Source organism: Ornithodoros turicata, chromosome 5 (genome assembly GCF_037126465.1).
Source record: "Ornithodoros turicata isolate Travis chromosome 5, ASM3712646v1, whole genome shotgun sequence".
Lineage (NCBI taxonomy): Eukaryota > Metazoa > Arthropoda > Arachnida > Ixodida > Argasidae > Ornithodoros > Ornithodoros turicata.
This window is the reverse complement of record NC_088205.1, coordinates 73,877,201-73,899,459: the sequence shown is the minus strand read 5'-3', so window position 1 is coordinate 73,899,459 and position 22,259 is coordinate 73,877,201. Positions and strand designations below refer to the sequence as shown.

Here is a 22,259-nt window from a genome sequence, read left to right as displayed (position 1 = left end):
TCCACAAAGGCACCGCGACGAGCAAAGCGCGCGAAGGCGATCTTTCTCTCTCTCTCTCTCTCTCTCCAGCAGACGCAGTTCGTCAGGTTCCAATTCAGCACCGTCACCGATCTTGGTGAATTTGGTGGCGAATCGGGCCTCTTTCTGTCGTACAACTTGCATTGGTGGAAAGTAGGAGAGGTGACGCCTCGCTACCTATCGGATTTAGTACGTTTAAATATTTCGAGGGCGCGGACCGGAGGCAGTTGTCTGCTTGACGCCACTCAGTAGGATATCCAACGGTGGTGGTAGTGGTGTGATGTTCTAAGGAAGAGGAGTGAGGTCTGCCTGCTCACACAAGGCGGCAAGTTTCACTCCTTTGTGAAAAGGGAAAGGGAGAAAGGGGAGTAAAAGAGAAAAGATAGAGAGGGCCATGAAATAAAAAGAAATGCGAAATTAGAAACATAGAGATAAAGAAATTAGTAAGAAGACAGGGAGAGAGAATGGAAGCGTTCACGAAGAAAACAAAAACAAATATTGTCATCGTCGTCGTCGTCACTGATACTGTGTAGTCGAAACAACGACGATGCAGAACATGACAGGCATGGCGGAACAGCAACACTACGCAACACTACTACTAGTCACGTGACCGGAACCCAACCAGATTTCCCAACCGCTCCGACGGCGTTGATGAAAGCACTCTAGAACGCTCTGGATTGGAGGAAAGAGCTCCAAATGAACCAATCGAATCTAGTGAGAGTGCTCTGTTTCGACCAGTCGAGGATGATGAAACGTCGCTCTGGAGTGCTCTAGAACACAGGGGTGACACAAACCCGCCATTGTTGTAACTGCCCTCAAGCGGGTGCTATTTGCAAAACTGCCATCTTGTCCTGGTCGCACGTCATAGAAAACGTCATTTTGAGGTCATGTGACTTTGTTCATATGTCGTTTGGCCGCTTATCGACATATTTCCGTCGTCATAACGCCACGAGATGGAAGTACTTTGCCAGCGTAAACTATACCGTGCTTCTTCCGCAACATGGTAGCCCATTTCTCCTTAGTTTAAGTACATCGCATCGGTTCAGTGCGTATTAAAGCGGGGTCGTCATCTCATATCTGTGGAAGCCGTCAACAGTACGAGGCCTTATGTGCAAACCTGCGCGTTTTACTGCGAGATTATCGGATAAAAATCACTACCGTGGGCGAAAGACATCAGTATTTTGATGTTTTTTTTTTTTGATGGGCCTTTAAATCCATCAAAACACTGTATAATATTTTATACCACCCCAAAGACAATGTGCCCCAACCCCACATGGAAGAACCTGGTGTTGTATACAGGTTGGAATGTGAACAATGCAGTGCCTGCTGCGTGGGAGAAACTGGAGGAAAGAAAGCCACGAGACTCAAAGAACATCAGCAACAGATATCAAAACCACTGGCAGTGAATCACCGTACAGAACTTGTCGAGCACGTGCTAAAAACAGGTCATTCTTTTGACTTTCACATTGCAAAGACCGTGGCACACGAGCATAGATGGGGGTAAGATTTTTTTTATTTTTTATCTTGGCACATTCACCAAAATGATAACGCATGTAACAGTCACAAAGGGCCACTACCTGATTGCTACAAGGTCCCCAAGCAGCACAATGTACTGAAAGTCGAGTGCAATAGGGGTGGACGGGTAGGTGGAAGACCTTGAACAAACTCTTCAAACCAAGGTACATTGAAAAGACACATACCGTCCACCCCTATTGCACTCGACTTTCAGTGCATTGTGCTGCATGGGTCACGACTAAGCTATAAGTAGAACTCTGATGGCGTACTGTTTGTTGTCTCATTGTGATGATGAAGCCCGAACAGGCATCGAAACGTCATACAGTCAAACTCCTTTATAGCGAACACCTTTTTAACGAAAATACCACTACAGCAAAGTTTTTTGCGGTCCAATAATGGACATCCTTTTGAACGAAAATACCTTTACTGCGAATTTTTTTTGCTGTCCCCTGAGCTTCGTTGTAAAGGAGTTTGACTGTATTACATTTTGTTTCATTGTTACGTCAAGCCAATTTGTGTAAGTTTTCCTCATATCTTTGTACTGTGCGCATATCATGCAAAAAGAACTCCAAAGGGGTATCCGTCTTATGTGTCACAGGTATTAACCATATATTATTCTTAACGCTTTCTGTTCTCTATTTCTCTTTTATTTTTTCTCTCTCACAAGTTATTTCAGTGTTACACTTAATCTTGTTACTAAATAGAAACTAAGCACAGTAAGCTGCTCATTATCCTGGACATCAACGTAGGGTCCCATACTACCTTCCTAGGGACCCCTGACTGTACACTAAGTTATGTATGTAAGTGTCGCGAAGATGAACAATAAGATCTGTTGTGTCAAGTGTACTCCTTGGTGGGTCATCGGATGAAGATTTTGAATATGTCGTGTGCAGCGTGCGTCTGCGCTCTAGACGCATGACTGTTGCTAGTGTATACATTGCTCCGTCGGTACGCATTGAAGATAATCTGTTCACGGATTTTTTTCGGCTTCTCCATAATCATTTCATCGTGTGTGGTGATTTCAACGCTCATGGTACTGCATGGGGAAGCTCGCATGATGATGTACGGGGCCGGCTGCTACAGCAATACTTGGAGGATTTTGACGCCATCGTTTTAAATGATGGCACTCCGACCTTTTTTCGTGGGCCCTTGTACTCCAGCTGTATTGATGTCACCTTTTGTTCTCCTTCGTTGGCCCGGGAGGTTCACTGGGTAGTAGATATGGACACCATGGGGAGTGACCACATGCCGCTGCTTGTCTGCTACTCTGGGCTGCGAGGCCCCCGTAAGACCAAGAAAGTTACTAACTGGAAGGTTTTTAACACGACAGCTGAAGATTTATTTCGCTCTGCGACAAGTCTGGACGATATTAACTGTGCTCTGGCGTCCAGCGTGTCTACCGCAACAAAACAGGTCCCCATTCCAGCAACGCATTCAAGTGTAGATGTCGAGTTTGAACGCCTAAGAACAATACGACGCCGAGCAGAGCGCCGGTTCCGTCGTTCTGGAAGTCAACAGGATTACCAGGAAGTATGTAGGCTTCGTAGCATCATCCGAAAACACCTCCAGCGCCTGGGTCGCAAAAGCTGGAAGTCATTCTGTTCCACGCTTTCCCCTTATACACCTACCGGAAGAATATGGCAGATTGTTAAGACACTTAGTTGCCCTGTTGAGCAGGAGGCTCCCTTCAGAGCTCTCGCGCTTCATCTGAAGATCTCAGAAATTACAGCTGGTGAAGAGTTCTGCTGTCTCCTCACACGACCATCTTGCGCCTCTTCGACTGACGCCCACAAGCAATCGGTTGCTGATGCCCTTAGTGGTGTTGATTTTGGCTGCATGGCTTGTGACCCTGTCATGGACCTGGACTTTACCATCAACGAGTTGCAGTCAGCAATCTCCCACTCTAGGAAAGGATCCTCACCTGGGGCCGATGGGATTACGTATCAGGCCATAGCCTCCTTAGGGGAGGCGTCGCTTGAAAAACTGCTGTGCTTCATTAATGACTCCTGGAGAACTGGTGTCGTGCCTGACGTATGGAAAGCGGCTCGAGTTATCCCAGTTCTGAAGCCAGGGAAGTCGCCAAGGGAACTGGCTTCATTTCGTCCCATTAGCCTCACAAGCTGCTTGGGCAAGGTAATGGAAAGGCTAATATTGGACCGCCTTGACTGGTTTCTGGAGTCCCGGACGCTCCTACACCCGGCGCAGGCAGGTTTCAGGAGAGCTCGTTGTACAATGGATTGTGTCTTGAATGTGGTAACCCACGTAGAACAGTCTAGATCGGATGGTCTACTAACCGTGGCAGCATTCCTTGATATTAAGCGAGCCTATGACACTACAAGCCACGGCCATGTACTTCATGAGCTTTTCTCCCTGAGCGTTACTGGGCGAGCTCTCAGGTGGATAGCCAACTATCTACGTGGTAGAACTGTCTTTGTGATGACTTCGGATGGTGAAACGTCTCATCACAGCACAACAGCAGGTGTCCCACAGGGCGGGGTCCTCAGCCCACTCCTCTTCAACGTCGTGATGGCTGCTCTACCAGCTCTCTTGCCACGGGGCGTCAACATCAGCTTATATGCTGACGATATATGCATATGGACATCCGGCAAGCAGTGGCCAGCGCTACAGCGCCGCTTACAGTGTGCCCTTGATGTTGTAGCTGCTTTCCTGGAAAACAGAGGCATGGACCTCTCTCATGAGAAGACTGTTTTTTTGCCTTTTACTCGCCGTCATTTGAAGAACTTTCAGCTTCATATAGGTGGGAATGTCGTGCGGCGTGTTACACACCATAAGTTTCTTGGTGTGGTTCTTGACCGCTGTCTGTCCTGGAGAGCGGAGGTTCGTTGTCTGAGAGGTAGAGCTGAGTCTCGACTGAGTGTCCTGCGATACCTCTGTGGTGCCCGCTGGGGGCTTTCTTCAAGGGCATTGCTTGGTCTGCACCGGTCCCTCATACGACAAATGTTAATGTACCATCTTCCAGTGTTGCATAGTCTTTGTCCTTCGTCTGAACAAGTGTTGGAAACCGTCCTTGCAAAGAGCATGAAACAGTGCCTTGGTGTCCACAAATCAACGTCAACTGCCCCTGTCATGGCTGAAGCAAAGGAGCCTTCGCTGATCTTTATGCGGACGGCACAATCTCTTGGGCACTACATGAGGCTCTCCACTCGCCACTACCGTCACACATTAGTGCGCGACATTCTTCGGCGACCAGCATCCGGGTACTGCCAAGCCGTTTTAGCTCACCGCAGCCTCATTCCAAAGCATAAAAAACTGGTTCTACCCGCAGTCCCTCCATGGGCCCTTCAGGCACCATCTGTGCATGTCAATGTCCCTGGCTTGACTTCCAGAAAATCGGCTACAACAATTGTTCTTCGCCAACTCACCCTGAGTCTGCTTCATCGCGATGAAGGCAGAATTAAAATCTTTACTGATGGCTCATCGACACAGACCGGCTCTACCTGTGCATTCGTAATCCCTGAGCTGTCGATTGAACGAAGCGCTAAGCTGTCGCACCCGACGTCGGCTGCTGTGGCCGAGCTGCATTCCATTCTTATGGCGCTTTCCTTCATTGTGTCCCGTCAACCACCGATGCACTGGACCATATACAGTGACTCCAAAACCGCCCTCCAAGCTCTGCAGTGCACCCTGGGCTCGAGCTCCCTCGCTCCACTGGTGTGTGACGTCCTCAGGGAGTATTCATGTGCTGTCACACAGACACATAACATCACCTTGCAGTGGATCCCAGGTCATTGTGGCGTCCCTGGGAATGAGGCTGCCGACCTACTTGCGAGACGGGCTCATGTGGCACGAGGCGTACCGACGCACCGTACGTATTTCACCCAAGCGGACGCGAAGCAAGCAATTGGTGCTCTCATGGGACGTCTGTGCAGTGAACACTGGCGCAGAAGTGTCCCTTCTACGTCGTTCCTGCGCAGGGTGGACCCAGATCTCCGTTTTTATATGCCGTCAGCGCTTCCTCGACCCATCACGTCGCTCATCTACAGGCTTCGCCTCAACGTGCCATACAGTGGACGACTTTTGTTTAAGCTCGGCATGGTCCCGTCCCCCAACTGCAGTCTGTGTGACGTAGTTGAGGACGTGGATCATATACTCCAAGACTGCCCGAGGTACAGTGCACACCGATGTACCCTTGTGTCGTCCCTGTCTCGCCTGGATAATCGGCCATACTCCACCGAAAAGGTTCTTGGGTGCTGGCCAGCAAATCAGCTCATACCTGCCATGCGCGCCCTTGTGCAATTTCTAGTCTCGACGGACCTGTTTGACACATTGTGACACTCTTTGTTTTTAGTGCCTTGAGACTTCGCTTTTGGTGACAAGCTCGGTGATGATGTTTTCATTTATTCTTTCAAAGCGTTTCAAAGCGTCGAGGTTAGTGTAGTTTCCGGTAGTTTCCCTTTCTTTTATTAATAACGCGTCCTGGAGTAGCCAGTCCCGAGTGGCTCGAGACTACCATCTCCATTTTTTCTTTTAAAATCAATCAATCAATCAAGATCTGTTGTGAAGTCTGGCAATTCCTGGAAGTCCTTAAAAAGCACAGCGCGTGGTGTAATAATTGAGGAGGGCCATAAAGGAAGTACCGATGCCGCCGAGGTACTTCGCACAATCATAAACTACGAAGTAGCAGTAACGTGGGTCGATGTAGCCGTTAATCTCCACATCTTTCACATTAGATACCCACACGGCACCTGAAAGAGGATAAGATTGCACATTAGTGTTTTTCTTCGAAAGAACATGCACCTGTAAGCACAACAAATGGAATTAGCGCAAACACGTAGCGAACGAAAGGCATGCGGTTGACAAAGCACAGTCTGCGTCTCGCCGCACTTTTAGTTTTCTTATTGATCAGCTGTGTCTTTGTATAATCGGCATATATAGAGAAGAGCCAAGAACATGCTGACAGCTTCCTCGAAGGTCGCCTTCGCTTTGTTCGTATTTGTGGTCGGGCTTCGATACTGAGCGACGAAGGTTTCCCATTTCGTCTGCTTTTCCGCTGTTGTCCTGAAGTTCGAGGAACTTCATGTTACTGGTGGAGCAATGAGCGTGCGGAAGCGGGCCGCCAAAAAGCATTCCTCCCAATGCTGGGGGTCATTGCGACATTAAATAACATAATGCTATTCAGTCCTTCCTGGGGCACGCCAGCTATCGTGTCTGTGGCCGTTAGCAGTGTCAGCAGATGTGCGTATACTGTCCTGTCCTGACTGTCCTGTTCCGTAACTGAAACTGTCCTGTACTCAAGGGCCTACCGTATAGTCAGCAACCGCGTACATCGAGTGCCTGTGGCAAAGGCTCATCTTCATGCGCAAAAATACTGAAACCTCAAGGTGTCCACTTGGTCCTTCGAAAAGCGATACCTTATCAATAATACTGTCCCTATAAGAACAATTGGAAACGGCGTAGGAAACCTTTCAACTATTTTGCACGAGAAGCTCGTTAGGCTGACTGGACGACCCTTGGGGATATTCCTCAGTTTTTAACAATAGTACGACTGCGACGGTTTATTGGAGGCAGGGGCGGATCTAAAGGGGAGGTCCGAATGTCCTGACCCCCACCTCAATTTCTGTCTTCACATACTGTTTAATTGACGCTGGATCGCGTGCCTACTATGCTGTCCATGGATGGACCCCCTCCTCAGAAAAATCCTGGATCTGCACCTGATTGGAGCATGTCCGTTGTTTCGTTCCAGGACGGCTGCTCTTATGGTTTGTGCCAAATTTGGCACAAACCATAAGTTAACTAAGTTAAGCTAAGCATAAGTTAAGCTAACTTAAGTTAGCTTGTGCCGGTAGAAGTTACCATCCGCCCCATGCGGCGATTAGGTTCTGCACACGGGCGGACATGAAGGGCATTCGCTGTATTTCCTCGCTTATCAAATCACACATATCCCGTTGTACGTAGCTACGAGCATGGTCATCGCCCGGCGGGCGAAAGTTATTCGAGCACCGTCGGCTGATGCATCGTCCCCGCGCCTATTCGCTGCGAGATCGACCTATAGGGGGCGGCACTGTCACCATTCTAGTGTGGATAACACGAGGGCCGATGTTCGGAGTTGATGGTTCTTTTCCGTAACTCTTGTGTGTATTCACCGGAAGATCACTTGTGCCGCGATGGTACGATACTGTTCGGTTCCCCAATGCTTCACCTACTGCACTGAACGCAGAATAAGCGTGTAAAAGCAGACGACGCGTCCACACTGCGGTAGTTCTCCGCAGCGCGCCGACACCGTTCGATCTCGGAGCGAATAGCCATCGACGCACGAGGATGCTTCCTCGTGCATGCGGGATGGGCCTCTCATCTTTGATTGTGATGTCGCGGGTGCTGTGCGCTAAGCTGTGGCTGGCGGACTTCTACCAGGGACACGTGTGTTCTGCTTGGCTGCAACAACATACAAATGCCGTGTTCACATGTCTATGATCCACTGCATATTCTTCCCTGCTACCCTCCTTCCCATTTCCCGCATTCAAATTCCTGAACTTTCAAAGTGCGATACAATTTGAAAAGAATATACATCACCTGTAATCTGCCATGCCATGAAAAACAAGAAGAGGAAACATCCGCATCCGTAATACAACAGGATTCGGTCAGTCCGGTAATGGATACCCAGGAACAATACCAGCAGGATGACACCGGCTACGACGAGATAAATAGGTAGGTTCTTCTCAATAGGGCAGGCATTAAAGTAGAGAGTTCCTGAAGCATACAATCCCTGTTAGCATATTCTTTTTCGTAGGAGATAGCTCGGCGCAAATTATCCAATTATCACGCCCCCCCCCCCCCCAAAAAAAAAGAAAAAGAACAAAAATCGTTCGTAATATCCAAATGTGTATCTACTTTACTTCTAGCGAACGTCTTTACCAAAGACTACAGTGCCATTCAAAAAGCATACTCCGCGCGACCTGCTCCTTCCTTCTTGAAACTTAGTTACGTCACAAAACTCCCACGTATAGCCAGATACTGGTGATTGATGACATTTCGAATTCCCAGCCAACGACGTGCCCCGTTGAGACAAGCTGCGGCGTGTAGGGTGCGGCGGTTACGGGAAGAGCTCGGTGACGAGACGACCTCGCGGAGCAAATCTGAGCTGAAAACACAGTGCGAACAAGAAATGGAACACTGTAGACTACTGGTACGGATTAAACTTGTTATCTTGGGAGCTTGAAGTGGAAAGATTATTCGATTCCCCAGTACTGTAATAGATTAACGTATAAGCGTCCCATATTGTGACTGACACGCAGTGTAACGAAAAAGTGCGCCTTCTATACCCGTTTAGTGTCACCCATTGTGCCTTGAGGTAGTGGGCCGCACCTTACGTGGCGAATTTCCCCATTCATTATCACTCATGTAGTTGTTGTTGTTATTACTGTCACTTTAGTGTAGCACGTGTCAATGATACGTAAGAGGATATCTTACCAATTACGATCATGGATATCGAGTCAGCAAGTGTCGCAAGTGCAAGCAGCAAGTAGATTACTGTAAAGAAGTAACGGACAAGTTTTAACTGGCTGAGCTCCTTTCAAGTTTGTGTTCAACTCGAAAGCGGGCGAATACAAGAGCCGTTTACTGGGAGAGTTTGGCCATTAGGACTATCCTTGCGTTTGCTGACCAAGAGCGAGGAAGTCTCCTCCTCCTCCTGGATGCCGGCCAATAGGAGGACGCGGAGGGCAGGCACTTCCCAGGCCACAGGGGAGGCATCAATGTATTGCTTCGTAGACGAATGCGTGCTGGACGAACGCAATGCATCCTGGACCGGTCTGGTCGCACGTCACAGCAAACGTCAATGCGCACGTGACCTTAAAGATGGCGGCGCCCGTGATCGGCAGCCAAACCGTTCGTAAACAATGTCGTTGTCATTTCCGCGCGGTAATTATTTTTATCCGATAATCTCGCAGTAAAACGCGCAGTATTGCACATAAGGCCTCGTACCGTTGACGATTTACAAAGATGTGATGACGACCGCGCGATAAGATTCACTGAGCTGATGCGGTGTACTTAAACTAAAGAGAAATGCGTTTTGACGACGGAAATATGTTTGTAAGCAGCAAAACGACATGAAAACAAAGTCACGTGACCTCAAAATGAGGCTTTCAATGACGTGCGACCAGGATAAGGTGGCAGTTTTGCAAAAAGCACCCGCTTGAGGGTACACTGTTATGCTAAAACATAACTTCACCACATAGCACGCTGCTAGCCAACCATCATTCCGAATTATATCATTCTGTGCATTGATTTGTTGAAAATGGGAACAGTTGCCTATCTGGGACAGACTATCTTGTCCCAGATAGACGCCTCCCCACTGTTTTGAACAAATCATGACACAGAATGATATCATTCGGTATGTTTGCCAGGAGCGTGCTATGTGGTGAAGTTCTGTCTTAACAGTGTATAGTTACAACAACGGTGGGTTTGTGTCACCCCTGTGTCCCAAGTCTCTGAGAGGGCATAACGCCAGGTGACGAAATCGTTTGTTTCAATCTGTTTGTCCATTTGCTGCCGAGAAGAAAAAAAAAGTCAAGTCAGGTGGAATTGGCATTTATCGTACTTTTCGTTTTCCGAACTTTGGCCACTCCTGGCGTAGACGCCACGTCCGGACCACCCCATAGTCAGGACTAGAGCCCTGCACGGGCCCGGGCCCCCGACCCGGTCCGTGGGCCGAGCCGGGCTTGTTATTGGCTGTGTGCTCCGGGCCGGGCAGGGCCGAGCCCGGGCCGACAAAATATGCTAGCACCGCGGGCCAGGTCGGACCCGGGCCGTTAAACTACGCCACCACCGCGGGCCGGGCCGACAAATATGTTTCCGAGAGTCAGGCCCGGCCGGGCCACGCAGCTAATTCCACACAATGAAGATGCATTAGTTCATATCATCATGCGCTTGCGTCATTCCTGTGCATATGTTGCAAAGACAAGCAACGGATACTGCATATACTGCATTATATACTGCATTACTGCATAGGGCATATGATTCGACCCTCTAGAACATTCTGAAAGCCACTTTACATTGCTCCTCACTCCTCACGTATTTCACACTCACTTGGCAAAGCTTGGTGAGAGGGGTATGGACTGGGAGAAGGAGTTTGTCGACAGCATCTTCTACCTCCGCAAAATCTTGACAGTCTAACGATAACTCCCATGCCCGCGTACGTTCTGGATTTAATTTGGTCTGGTGCGGTTATGGTATTAAACCGCCATCACTTGTATGTTTGTCTTCTCACCTTATAAATTTACTGATAAATTTATTTGATAATCGCCGGAAACGTGTACGTCGCGGCTGGAAATACTATGCCATGATCTACTCGCCGGGTCACCGGGCCGGTCCGGGCTCTATTTGGTTAGACTCCGGGCCGGGCCGGGTCGGGCCGCATAAAATTATGAAGGTCCGGGCCCGGGTTGGGCCATTTTTCGATGCGCCCGGGCCGGGTCGGGCCCGGAAAAGTCGGCCCGTGCAGGGCTCTAGTCAGGACGCCAGGCCGTAGTCATGATCTATTTGTTGTTGTTGTTGCGACGCCCGGAAGAAACCTTGGTGATTTTGTTTTCTTGTTACTCACATAGAGGACAGTGGACAGAGGCGTACAAAAATGCTGTACGGAATCCCATCTTTACGTTAAAAAAATGGCAAACTTGGCCGGTCGTTCACTTTACTGTTGTATTGCGGGACCTTCAGCGTATCGTCTATTGCAAAGTTTCGGATGGGCGATATATCATCTTGTGCGTTCTGAAATGTCTTTTTCGGTGATATAAGTTTGATATTTGTAGGTGTACCGTGCCATACGCTGCAGCTGTGCAACAGGGGGGGATTCGGAAAGTAAGTCATATATTCGAGCCAATTTCTAAAAAAGCCACATCATTTACCTACTTAATATTTTTCTCGTGACTGTACAAAGGAGCGCGGTTGTATCATATGTAAAAACATGATGCACTATTTGCGTGGCGTCGGCGTTCCACGCCTCCAAGGTGAGCCTTCCTGTCCCTTTACGCATGTGGCGGCAGATCGGAAACGGAGATGAACAAGAACCGAAAAGCGCCAAAAACCGTTATGTTTCGCTGAACCGGGACTGGACAGAAATAAATCTTAAAGCACCGGTAGACGAGACGGTTCAGGTGGAATCCTTACTTCAGCAAGCCAGCCTCACAGTGTTTGTCTCACAAAGCATGTAACGGAGTTTCAGCAGTTCACAATGTGCGTGTCTGCCGTTAACTGAGAGGTCCCGTTAAAAAGAAACTAAGTACTTATACGAGTCTAGTGAACAGCAAGGGAACAGTGAGTACCGGCACCTCTATAGTTGCTTCATACGATCCTTCTTTCGTCGTCATGTATGTGTGCGTGTTTTTATGGGGCTCATAGCCATCCATAAACCTTTTCTCTGCTATCACAACAAACGCGTCCCCCCCGCCAACTCATCATTGTTCCCCGAATTTTTTTCCAGGGGAGGGGGGAATGCGCCACCAAGGAGGTAACATGTAAAGTGTGCATCCAATACACACTTACACGCGTTCTTGGAAAGAGAAACCACGTGACACGATCGGGCCCCATCTCGGACACCGAACAGCGGCTCCGGCGCGGAAAACGAATGCGATGCTCTGTACCCCTACACTCTTAGAAATGAGGGGGGGGGGGGGGTCGAGGTAGCTTGCCGTTGTTGGCCGCACTCAAGTGGGCATCGTCACGACTATAGCCAAAAAAAAGGAGAAGAAGGTGGGAGAAAGGGGAGTTGAGGGCTTCAAAGTGATGTAGAAGCAGGATGACCGGTACTGATGGGACAGAAGCACACTGTAGGTGAGAGGTGCACTAGAGTGGTCTCTCCGCTAGGCCCGTTGCTTGTAGAAAGCGCACGAGGCCGCGAGTTTTTGAAAGTCGTTCCGCACAAGAACCTTCGGGGAAGAGGACGTCCGTCAGTATACCAGGCCTGGCGTGGGGAAGATGGGTTTCCCGCATGGCATGGTATGCACGGCATTCTGTCAGGATATGCGCAATTGTCTCCGGATGATTACAGTGTCCGCAACTGGAGTCCTCCCTGGAGCCGATCTTGCACAGTTGCGAGTTCGTGAACGCAGATCCTGTGCGTAATCGGTGGAGCATTGTCTGCATACCACGGGGAAGATCTTTCGTGGGAAGAGAGGGTCGGTGATTCTGCATGATGTCCTGTATGCCAGGGTGACGCACCTCAACTAGCTGTTTGACGACCATGAGCCTGTCAGTGTCGGCCGGGACTGCTAAGGATGGGCTGCAGCTGTTGTGTGCTGAGGAAGCTAGCTGGTCCGCTCGTTCGTTGCCTCTGATGCCGACATGAGATGGGATCCATTGGAGCGTAAGCTCACCTCCGGTTAGCCTATGCTGGGCACACGATCTCCTTATACATCGGGCCAGAATGCTACCACACATGGGGTTTATCACGTTGTTGAGGGCACTTCTGGAGTCCGTAAGCAAGACGGCCTTAGGTATTCCGGTGACTTGAACCGCAGCAGCTGCGTGTAGCAAGGCCAGGAGTTCGGCCGTCGTAGATGAGATTGGGTAGCGAACTGATTTCCCTTGCCAGGCCTTGTTTATTGACGGGATGTAGTACGCACTGGTAGCACTTTGGGAACGGTGGTCAATGGAGCCATCCGTGAACACCAGAGTATGTGTGTGATAGACGTCGCTGATCAGGTTCTCAGCCGCCATCCTGGCCACTAGGGGGCTGGACTCGCTCTTCTTCCGTAGACCCGGGATGTGAAGCGTTGTTGCGGGCACGAACTCCCGCCACGGCGGCGTAGGTGGACTAGCTGGGAGCCGAGGAAGAGCGCCCCTGTTGGCCAGAGAGCTGGTGACACTAGCCAGGCGTCCTAGGGAGGTGTGTGTCCTCTGTTCGAGGTCGGTGAAGAGGGAATGCTTGCTGATGGATGTTGATGCATCATCCAGAAATTGGAGTCCTTTGAGCTCAGAGTGGACACTAACAGGCTTTTCCTTAGCTTCCAGGTACGTTTGGGTGACGCTAGAGAACGTTGGGAGACCAAGCGCAGTTCTTATGCCAGCGCGATGAAGGCGCTCAAGGGCCTGCCATTGTGTAGGCGCGAGGTCTACGTATGGCGCCACGTAGAGAATGCGTGACAAGATCAGGGCTTTGTGAAGGGTGAGCAGTGACCGCGCATTGCAGCCCCATGATTTACCGCTGATTCTGCGTAGCAGGTTGAGCGTTTTCTTCCCCTTGCAGATAGTCTCGTTTACTTGCTTAGACCAGCGTAATGTGCTATCGATGGTGACACCAAGATATTTACATGACGCGCATCTTGGGATGGGATTGTTGTTAATGCTGAGGCTGGGGAAGTCTTTGCCCACGTACTTTCCACGGGGAATGCAGACCATGCATTTTGACTTCTCTGGTGATGCTTCCAGCCCTCTCGCAAGCAGCGCTGCATTGAGCCCGTTCAAGGCAATATCAGCTGTGTCACGAACTTTCTCCTTGTCCGTTCCCACAATGCGGAGGCAGATGTCGTCCGCGTAGATGGTGAGATGAAGGGCGTACGGTGTAGGGCGAATTCCTCGGTGAATCCCTGCCATGATTAGGTTGAATAGTATAGGTGATAGAACACTTCCTTGTGGGACTCCTCGCTCAAACTTCTTCACGTCAAACGTTCTGTTGGACAGAAAGTCACATAGGTATCCTAGAAGGCGGCCAGTGACTCGAGCTGCTTCGAGCGCAGCGAAACATGCCGAGTGCGTTACCGAGTCGTATGCCTTCTTCACGTCAATGAAGAAAGCGAGAGCAAACTCATTGGACTCTCTCGCTTGCTTCAGGCTAGTAGCCACTTCGGCGATTGCGTCAGACGCGCTCCAGCCCTTCCGGAATGCCGTAATGTGATCTGGGAAGCAATCGCCTCGCTCCAAGACCCAAGCCAGCCTTTTGTGAATTATACGCTCCAATAATTTGCCAACGCACGAGGTTAGGGCAATGGGACGGTAGGAGGACAGTTGGCTCGGTGGCCTCCCCGGCTTTAGGACGGGTATTACTCGAGCATGTTTCCAATCAGATGGGATGCATCCAGAGGTCCAGACGTTGTTATATAGTTGGAGCAGAGCGTCGAGTTGGTCGTCGCCTAGGTTCTTGAGCGCCTGGTTAGGGATCCCGTCCGGGCCAGCTGCACTGCGCCGCTTTAAGCCTTGGATGGCGGACTTCAGCTCGGACATCGTGAGGTCGTCGTCCGCCGGGGAACCATTTGCTCCTGTGTGGCTAGGAAAAAGGCGTTGGGCACTGCAACTTGCGACGCGAGCTAGCTCACTGGCATAGTCTTCGGCTATGTTCTTGGGCTCCCTGTTTGAGGCTACCGATAAAGTGACAAGCGGGTCGACAGGCTCGGGAAGGCTTTCGATCGCTCGCAGGGTATGCCAAACCTTCGTTGTTGGAGTGTGGGCATTGAGGGACTCGCTGAACTGTCTCCATTGGGTCCGCCTTAATTTCAAGGTATACCTTCTATGGGCAGCACAGACACGCCTGTAAGCGACCCAGTCGCCCTGAAGGCCGGTTCTCAGAGCTCGTCGCTGTGCTCGTCGTCGCGCAGCACGGAGGTTGAGGTATCGGAGGTCAGGGGCAGGCATACTGGCCAGGTAGGATACTGCTTTTGAGCTATTAGCCAATGATGCCTTTACAGAGTCGAGCAAGGTATCTGCCGTGGAGCCGACCAGTCCCTCCCTGAACTTCACCCAGTTGGTAATAGTCTTCGTTTTCCTGGGGCCGTTGCTGCGACTCGGAGGCGAAAGCAGGATGGGGAAATGATCTGAACCCCGTGTCAGGCTCGGCTTCCCACTTTAGGGTGACGTCAGGAGAGACCAGAGTCAAATCGATGGCATTTAGGTAGCGCGGCGAACGCACATATGTAGGAGAGCCGGTGTTGAGCACCACGAGGTCGCTGGAGGAGAGGTAATTGACAATGGAATTACCACGTCTGCAGTTTCGTCGACCACCCCAGAGACTGTGGCTCGCATTGAAATCTCCGCACACAATTAGGGGACCTGGACAAACGAGCCGCAGAGCCTTGAGAGACTCGGCGTTGGGCGGAGCATGACCCCACTGGTATACAGATATGACTGTGACTGACTTGGAGCCGGCCCTCAGTAGACACCCTACATATTCTTCAGTTGAAGAGCAAAGGTGGGATAGGTCAATTTCAGCCTGGGCAATGGACCGTTTGACAAATAGCGATGCCCGCGGGAGGCCGTCCGCATGGTGGCCTTTGGCGCTGTAGGAGACAAACGGCGGGATCTTGAATGATGGTTGGGTAAGGCTCTCTTGTATCGCTAACACATCAAAGTCCATCTTCCGTAAAATGAGTTTGAGGTCGGCCTGTTTATGAATCAAGCTTCTGGCATTCCATTGCAGGATGCGGGGAAGGAACGCTTTCTTGTTTCTATGTTCGGTCATAAATTGTCCGCCGATCGATGTACGAAAGCTGGTGTTGTTAACGCCTGCTGCCGGGGAGGAGCAGGGGTGCTATCACAGCTTCGAGTTGGAGGACCGATTGGATTTCTGCTAGAGCAGTACATTCAGGGACTGCCGAGACGATAGCCTTCAGTGCAGCAAAGAGAAGCTGGATGATGACCATGGGCAGGTCTGCGCCTTCTGGACGGTCTAACACCTTACGGTAGGCTGGCTGGGAATGGAGTGGGAGCGGGGGGCCGCTTTTGTTTTCATGGGGTTGTGCCGGGGAGGCATCGTTATCCTCTGAATGGTCGACAGGGCCTAGAGGGGGGAAATCAGTTTCCGCCCAAACGATCTGTTGTTGCGACGCCTGGAGGCTTTTGGGAGCGGGTTGTACACCCCTGTGTGAAAGCTTCTCCTGAGACTTTCGTGTACCCATTGCCTTAGGTTGGTTGCGACGCTTTGTGAGCCGGAGTTTAGCCTTCGCCTCTCGGTAGCTGCTATTGGAGCGAGAGCGTTCCCTGGCGATGTGTCGTTGCAACTTTAGGGATGGGCAGTCCCTTGATGTGGCGACATGACGTCCTTTGCAGTTTATGCAGGTGGGTTCAGATTCAGGGCACATCGGACTCTCGTGGGAGGACCCGCAGTTAGGGCATATTTTCCGTCGGCTACAGCATGCAGCTACATGACCGTAGCGAAGGCAGTTGTCGCACTGAACCGTACGCGGTAGGTACTCACGAACTTGCATGGTCAGGAGGTGAAAGCTGACGCGCTTAGGAGGTTTCGGCCCAAGGAACGTTAGCCTCACCGCACCAGCGTCCCGTCTGATTCTTCTGGCTGCTATTAGAGGAGGGTCGGACTTAATGGCCTCCATAATTTGGCTGTCGGAGATGGAGGTATCAACTCCCAAAAGGACGCCATAGCATGAGTTGAATGGGCGGGGCTCATAGGCACGGACAGGAATGGAACATATGCGATTCAGCTGCAGGAGGGCTAATTTCGCAGCAGGGGCAACAACATCTACCGCTATAATGTTCCTAGCGTGATTCGGCCGAATCTCCTTAATTCTCCCAGGGAGCTCAGAAGTGAGGAATTGCGAGAGCTTTAAGTGGTTGAGCTTAGCTAGGTTCGATTCCCGCTCTAGTGGCGCGAAGATGACTGTGGTTCCCTCGAGCGAGGTGATGCGTTCGATGTTGCGCTTGCTTGCCTTTCGAGCCCGTTTGACAACATCTTTGAAAGGTTGATCCTCATCGGACGACTCGAGAGTGGAGTGGTCGGTTGAAGAGGCACCTCTCTTGACAGTGTGGCTGCTCGCGGGAGAGCCAGGTTCGGAGCTGTTCGCCTCTTCAGTAGAGGAATCCATGACCTCAAGACAAGGGGCACGCCGGGGAGCGGGCAGCTCGCCCGAGTCCAGTGCGCAGCGTCGGCTTGCAATATAGAGGATACCCGAAATAATCCCCTGACAATGGCTATGAGTAATTCGCAGGAATCAGGAGCAGCAAAATCGTACGTCCGCACGATTCGGCTTCGTCGTCGTCGTCTTAGAAATGAACTTCACCACATAGCACGCTCGTAGCCAACCATCATCCCGAATGACAACGTTCTCGCCCCTGATTTGCTGAAAACGGGAGGAGGAGCCTATTTTGTGTGCCATTATGCACGGCACAAAATAGGCTCCTCCTCCAGTTTTCAACAAATCTAAGGCGAGAACGTTGTCATTCGGGGTGATGGTTGGCTAGGAGCGTGCTATGTGGTGAAGTTCATTTTTAAGAGTGTATTTAGTGACTCTAATACACACTAGATAACAATACAATCAAAGAAGTAAGAAGCGATGCCAAAGTCCTACTAACTGTGATTACACTAATGGGAGGTAAAAACGTGTATAGAGACACTTTGTACACAGTACAATGAACGAGACTTTAGTCAAATAACACCAGACCGTTGGGCTGGTTTGTGTGCCGTGGAAAAAGGCGCAAAAGCGCTGCGAAGTGTTAAAAAACTGCACACCGCCTTTGTCTGGTGACACAACCATTTTGGATAGGGCGACAGATAGGTTAAAGAGGGAAGTGATAGAAGCTTATCATATCTGGCGGCTCGGTAGCGAGCGGTTGTGCCTTTGGTTGCGCCACGGAGCGGGAGGGAGCTTCCCAACCAGCACGATGTATTGAAAGTCGAGTGACAATAGGGACACGTGACTATATAGACACGTGAAACTAAAGAACATTGATAAGACATACCGCACACCCTCATTGCACCCGACCATTACCCACCGTCCACCCTCAGTGCACCACTATCTCTTAGCGAGACAAAAACACGTCCAGCATATCAATTGATATGCTGCTAGGTCTCGCTAAGTCTCTATTGTCTCGCTATGAGATAGAGGTTGTAGGCGTGTCTTCCGGGGGGAGGGGGGGAGATATGTTTAATAGAGTGGAAAAAAAAAGAAAAAAAAGGACATGTCAGCCAGGCTATTGTCAGCTTGCTGCTTCTAGAGCCCGCTATGATTCTTACGGGTTGAGTGTGTTTTCTTTCTTCATTGTATTAAAGTTGTTAGTGGCGCTCGTTTCTGTTTGTCCCTTCGCTGTCCGTTTTGTAACACTTCGCAGCGTTTTTTGCACCTTTTGCTAATACTTTAGTGTAGAGCCTGCACTTCACCAAGTCAAAGAGGGTGTAGGAGAAAAGGTCCTCCCAAAAGTGCATCCCACAAAGACTACTTCCTGCCTGCTGTTTTCTTTGTTTGCGCTTATTGGCAACACAGTTCGTCATAAACGCAGCCGCCAACCTTTTTCAAACTACGATTCGTCAAGTACTTGCGGGCATTCCCTGCGTGATAAATATAAAGCAACACAACAGATAACCGTGAGTATATGAAATCGTAAATAAGATAAATAAGACATATACAAGATATCATATCTATAAAGATATTGCATTGTACTTGCTATGAGAGCACGACACCCAATACACACGTCCTCATGCTATGGCCATTCTGCTCGAGAATCATTCCGTCCCAACGTTAATCGCACGCGTTAGAATTTCCGAGGCTATTCATACAAATACAGGAAAAACATGTGTATTCTACCCTGGATAATATGACCTGCTCATGGGTTTCGTTTCGAATGTTTGGGCTCGTGAATTCGTGCAATGTTTCTCAATATAATATATGTATTTCAAAAGCTGCAAGTGTTGAGTCTCCGCGTACTATTTTTGCGTTTGCTGACCAAGAGCGAGGAAGGCTCCGCCTCCTGGATGCCGGCCAATAGGAGGACGCGGAGGCCAGTTGGAAAATTGTGGAACGGCGTCACAAGGCGGGTCTTTCTGAGCACGTGTGTTTAGAAGCATACACTTACTTGCTTTAATATATGATACACCGTCATTTCCGATCTCTCCAAGCCGCTGAAAGTTGACGCTACGTCTTCGATTCATTGCGGCGAGCTTAGCAACCCATCCCGTTTCTGCATCTCCTGCGAAAGTAAAGAGGACAGTCCTCTGTTTGTTGCTGCGGGAGAGGCTGTTGCCAACGCTTACGTGTGTAAAAATCGGGTTAGAACAAGAGTTAGACCAGATGGTTTGACCGTTAAGTGCATTTCAAGCAGATCTGTCCAGTTCCAGCGTCTATGTTATGGTAAATAAAGGCAAACAGATAAAGCGCATACATTAGTTTCGCCATGTTGCAAGAGGAAAACAAGTTAAAAACATTGGGTTTTATCTAAGCGTTAATGCTAGTACATCGTTAATGCGAATACTTCGCAACACATGGAAACTGCGCGTGCGCATCATTCCCCCTGCCGGAAACCTCACTCGTAATTGCGCTCTTCATAGAAACGAAACATCAGTTGAATATATAGCTGCCATAGCAACAACAAGATGTACATGCTTTCATAGTCTATTCACCGTACCATCCGAGTGGGCGTTTATTGATGCTTCTTGTGGAGCCATACATGCTGGCTGAGTCTGCAAAAGGAAACACGCACATTTTTCTTTCTTTCGAAGTGTATACAAATCACCGAACAAAAAATACAAACAAATTGGAACGAAACTGTGGTATACTGCTACGCTTTTCGACGACTATACCTCATGCACTTTTCCTTGGGCTTGTTGCCGTATATCCATTACGTAGCAGAGCGCCAAAGGAAACCAACCAATACGAGGAGCACCGAGGTACGACACAGACTAAGCGCTAACGTTAAACAGTGTTTGTTACGAAGCAACAGCCACCTCATGTGTCCAAGTTCACCCTCTCGCCTTCAGTCTTTCACACACGGTCGGCCACACTCCCAACACATACCTTGGTCCCGGAGGCAGAATTACTCATTGCCACAAGCCTGTTGTTCAACGCTCAACAGCGTGATCTCTACAGCGAGATCACGCAAATAGTGAGAAATATGTGCTTATATATGTTCAGTGCAAATATATGTATATGTGTATTGTAGTGGCGCCACTGGTGGCTAACGAAGAAGCGCGAGAGTGCGTACTTCATGTTCTCATTTTGGACTTGGCTGCGTACTGATCACAGCATGTTTATTCCCTGCATCTCATGTCACAGTCATTAAACGGTTACTCACCCACGGCTATCTCAACTGACGACGAGGATATGTATATGTACATATTGCATGCATATTGTATCGATCATATATATATATATATATATATATATATATATATATATATATATATACTAGTCGTAGGTAATGTATAGAGTGTAATCTATAATGTAATGCAGATAATGTGGGGTTTATGTATGCATCTGTCTTGAGTGTGTATGTTTGTGTTTGTAATGTCTGTGTAGAACAACAACAACTTCACTGCGAGATGATGAATGGGGAGTTTCATCTATAGATGCTGACGATGAGATTGGGTGGGGCATCTAGTGTAGTATATAACTGTTCATTTCTTGATTGTTTGATCAGTTCCCTGCGTCTTGAATAAAATTTCCCATAACAACTGCGATTTTTTTTTTTCTGCACTGCTAGGTTTTACGATATATGCTTACAAACATGAAGGATAACGAGCGAACGATATCTGAAACAAAAGAAATACCTGTACTCCAATGAGTGGAGATCTTTCTGCCGCCATTTCAACTGAGGAACACCGGAGTAAATCCTCCGCAACAATGGCCGATGTCCACGGATGGCGCCACAAGCGACCGAGTATAGTGTGAAATTTTCCTCGGCGCACAACCGGAAGTGACGTGTACGTACATTGTTCGAACACGTCAGTGTCGTAAACAGAGATGGGAGGTATCGTTCCTGAAGTGCTTCTTCTGTGAGCGAATTTCTATTTCCGTGATCGAGTATCGGCTTATAATCATTCGTAGGATCAGATCAAGCCCTCTTCCAGGATCAGACGCGCAAGCTTGCGCTTCTGCCCGTTTCTTCCGCTGTGTATAAACCGCTAAAAGGGTCGCTCAAAAAAAAAATTAAAAAAAAATAAAAAAGAAGAGGAAGAAGAAGAAATGTGATGCATGGTTTTGTGACTGTCTTAGTGCCACTCTTGTTCGAGCAATGTGCGAAAACTAACATTACGGAAAACATTACATCAAAAAGCAAAAAGCGTCAGAAAGCAAAGTTGCGCTACGTAACGAGAATGCCGTTGAAAAAAAAGAAAAAGAAAAACCCATAGTAAGAAACTTCCACTCTAGGGCTGAAGAAGGCTACAAGCTCGAATATGAGTGCTGACACATGCGCTTCCTTTTGTTTGGGGTACCGCTAACGCATCTACTGAATTTATCCACTGGAACCCAACTATGGTACGAAACTGAGTAAGAATAGATATTGTACCACGGTTTGCGGCGAATTTTATGTTAGTACTTTGATTGGTCACGGGCAGAGTAGCGTTTTTCTCGCTGTTCACACTGAAGTTTCTTGCGGTCGATCAGTAATATACCTGCAATGCGTAAACTGTATGGTGAAAACGTTGGAATATAGCAAAAGGTACCAAAACGCTCACCACATCTGAAGCAATTAGGGAAGCAGGAAAACTGTTATTCTCAGCAAATGTCAAAATCTTGAAGGGTCTAGCCAAGTCCACAGCAAGATGACACCTAGTACATTGTAAGTTCGTCAATAACTTACACAAATGCTTCCCAGAATATTCATTTTCACTCTTCGTCAAGAAATTATTTAAGATGACTTATTGAACCACACTCGTAGATGTATTTGTATTGGTAATTCGCACCAGGAGTGCATTTGAGGTACTGAAAATAAATAAATAAATAAATACCGCTCGAAAATAGCCGTCCACAGCGTTATTGGCCAAATTGGCGTTGACGTCGGGTTTTGTCGTCAATTACATTTCACGTATGCAGTTTTGTGATCAGTATAAA

The 22,259-nt window shown here is 49.0% G+C and overlaps 1 protein-coding gene across 3 annotated transcripts; it reads right to left on the bottom strand.

The window, feature by feature from the left end:
* Positions 1–5,876: 5,876 nt before the first annotated feature.
* On the bottom strand, positions 5,877–22,002 carry LOC135394779 (uncharacterized). 3 transcript variants are annotated; one of them, XM_064625755.1, is made up of 7 exons: positions 21,884–22,002; positions 21,715–21,820; positions 19,834–19,888; positions 19,285–19,398; positions 8,962–9,021; positions 8,065–8,241; positions 5,877–6,239 (listed from the first exon to the last, which is right to left on the bottom strand). In XM_064625755.1, the coding sequence occupies exons 3-7, from the start codon at positions 19,871–19,873 to the stop codon at positions 6,079–6,081; spliced, it is 552 nt and encodes a 183-aa protein (XP_064481825.1). In that variant the 5' UTR covers positions 19,874–19,888; positions 21,715–21,820; positions 21,884–22,002; the 3' UTR covers positions 5,877–6,078. The 3 variants fall into 3 exon arrangements, with proteins under 3 accessions (XP_064481825.1, XP_064481826.1, XP_064481824.1); XM_064625756.1 differs by lacking the exons at positions 21,715–21,820; positions 21,884–22,002 and adding an exon at positions 20,975–21,367 and having other exon boundaries at positions 8,065–8,181; XM_064625754.1 differs by lacking the exons at positions 21,715–21,820; positions 21,884–22,002 and adding an exon at positions 20,975–21,360.
* Positions 22,003–22,259: the final 257 nt, after the last annotated feature.

What these genes read in the sequence shown, in the direction of transcription:
- LOC135394779 (XM_064625754.1), bottom strand. Translation starts at nt 21,010, where the DNA reads ATGGCGGCAGAAAGATCTCCACTCATTGGAGTACAG. An exon ending in TGTATCATATATTAAAGCAA is followed by an intron (nt 9,022 to 19,284) that starts GTAAGTGTATGC and finishes ACTTCTTTACAG; the next exon opens with TAATCTACTTGCTGCTTGCA. An exon ending in CATGGCATGGCAGATTACAG is followed by an intron (nt 6,240 to 8,064) that starts GTGATGTATATT and finishes ATCCTCTTTCAG; the next exon opens with GTGCCGTGTGGGTATCTAAT.